The sequence below is a fragment of the Lepidochelys kempii genome, chromosome 13 (genome assembly GCF_965140285.1).
Source record: "Lepidochelys kempii isolate rLepKem1 chromosome 13, rLepKem1.hap1, whole genome shotgun sequence".
Lineage (NCBI taxonomy): Eukaryota > Metazoa > Chordata > Testudines > Cheloniidae > Lepidochelys > Lepidochelys kempii.
Genome location: NC_136392.1, coordinates 36,690,400 through 36,692,005, shown reverse-complemented (window position 1 = coordinate 36,692,005; position 1,606 = coordinate 36,690,400). Strand labels below are relative to the sequence as shown.

The 1,606-nt window shown below is 42.5% G+C and overlaps 1 protein-coding gene across 1 annotated transcript; it reads right to left on the bottom strand.

The window, feature by feature from the left end:
* Window positions 1–658: 658 nt before the first annotated feature.
* Window positions 659–1,606, bottom strand: LOC140896762 (olfactory receptor 11A1). The gene has a single exon (XM_073308804.1). It carries the CDS (start codon window positions 1,604–1,606, stop codon window positions 659–661), a length of 948 nt encoding a protein of 315 aa, XP_073164905.1.

The following is a 1,606-nucleotide window of genomic DNA, read 5'->3' as shown; positions in this document are numbered from 1 at the left end:
ATCCTTACCTTCTGTTTGCAAGTTCAGTATATTTTGTGCAGTAGAAGGCATAGGAGTTCAAAGAATAAGTTCTGGGTGGCATAATCATGGAAGGTGGAAGAACTGTCTAGTATATAAGTCATTGGTCATGAGCACTGGGGATCTGATTACAATTACTGGCTCAACCACAGTTTTTCTGTGGCAACTGTTCTGCTGTAAATTGGGATAGTAAATTTGAAATACTTCCCTACCTCAGTAACCAACCGTCCTTTTGACCTAGATTAAGGAAAGTTGGGTTGGTAGCCAGGAGGTGACAGAGAGGTGCAAATAAGTCTGTGATTTTCATAGCATATATTATTGAGCAATGACTCATAACTCCCTTAGAATCATTTGAGAATTCCAGACTAAACTCTTATTTTACTTTATATTCTCACTTTGGTTGGGTGCAGGGAATTAGCTAAAATATGCTTTCCCATGATCAGTAAGTAAAACACAGTTCAGTTTTATTCTGAATGTAAAGATCCTAGTATTGATGGATATTACACTATAAAATCTTTGCTCCTCCTCACATGTTATAAGCTCACACTACCAAAGACCTACCGAGAAATAAGCACTGCCCAGAACCTGAGTATTAAACAGTGCATCAGCTCTGCTCATCACCTTTCAGTCTTAAAAAAAATCAGTTGGGAATTCTTATAAAATCTGCACATTTACAGACAATTTTTCTCAGTGCCTCCATCACCTTTTTGTTCCTCAGGCTGTATATGAAGGGATTGGTCATAGGGGTCAGGATTGTGTAGAAGACAGAGAACACTTTGTTGAGGTCTCTCAGCGTATTGGTTTTGGGCAGCAGATACACAATCATTAGGGTCCCGTAGAACACTGTCACAACAATGAGATGCGAGGAGCAGGTGGAAAATGTCTTTTGCCTGCCGGTGGTGGAAGGGATGGTCAGGATAGTGGAGATGATACAAACGTAGGACACCACTGTTAATGCGAATGGAGGCAGGGTGAATAGAACAACCAGGATTGTAATGACAAGCTCTATCAGGTAGGTGTCAGTACAGCAGAGATTGATTATTTGTGTGGATTCACAGAAGAAATGATCAATTTCATTGGGGCCACAAAAATGTAGTTGTAACATAAGGCATGTTATGATGGCAATAGCCAGACATCCATTTATCCATGACCCAGCTGCTAGCTGGCAGCAGAATCTGCCATTCATAAGTGTTGCATAGTGCAGAGGTTTGCATATCGCTAGATACCGATCGTAAGACATCACTGCTAGGAGGTAGCACTCGGTAGCTGCAAAGAAACTGGCAAAATAAAATTGTGCAATACAGCCACTGACAGAGATGGTCAGGGGACCAGCCAGCATCCTGGGCAGGATGGTGGAGGCGTAGCAGATTTCCAAGCAGGACAAGTTCCCCAGGAAGAAGTACATGGGGGTGTGAAGGTGCTGATCAGCCACAACTAGCACCACGATGAGGATGTTCCCTGCCAAAGTCACAATGTATATTATGAGGAACAGCAGGAAGAGAAGGATCTGCAGTTGTGGAATATTCCCAAACCCGAGGAAGATGAACTGTGTGACAGCTGTTTCATTTCCCCATTCTCTGTTACCCAT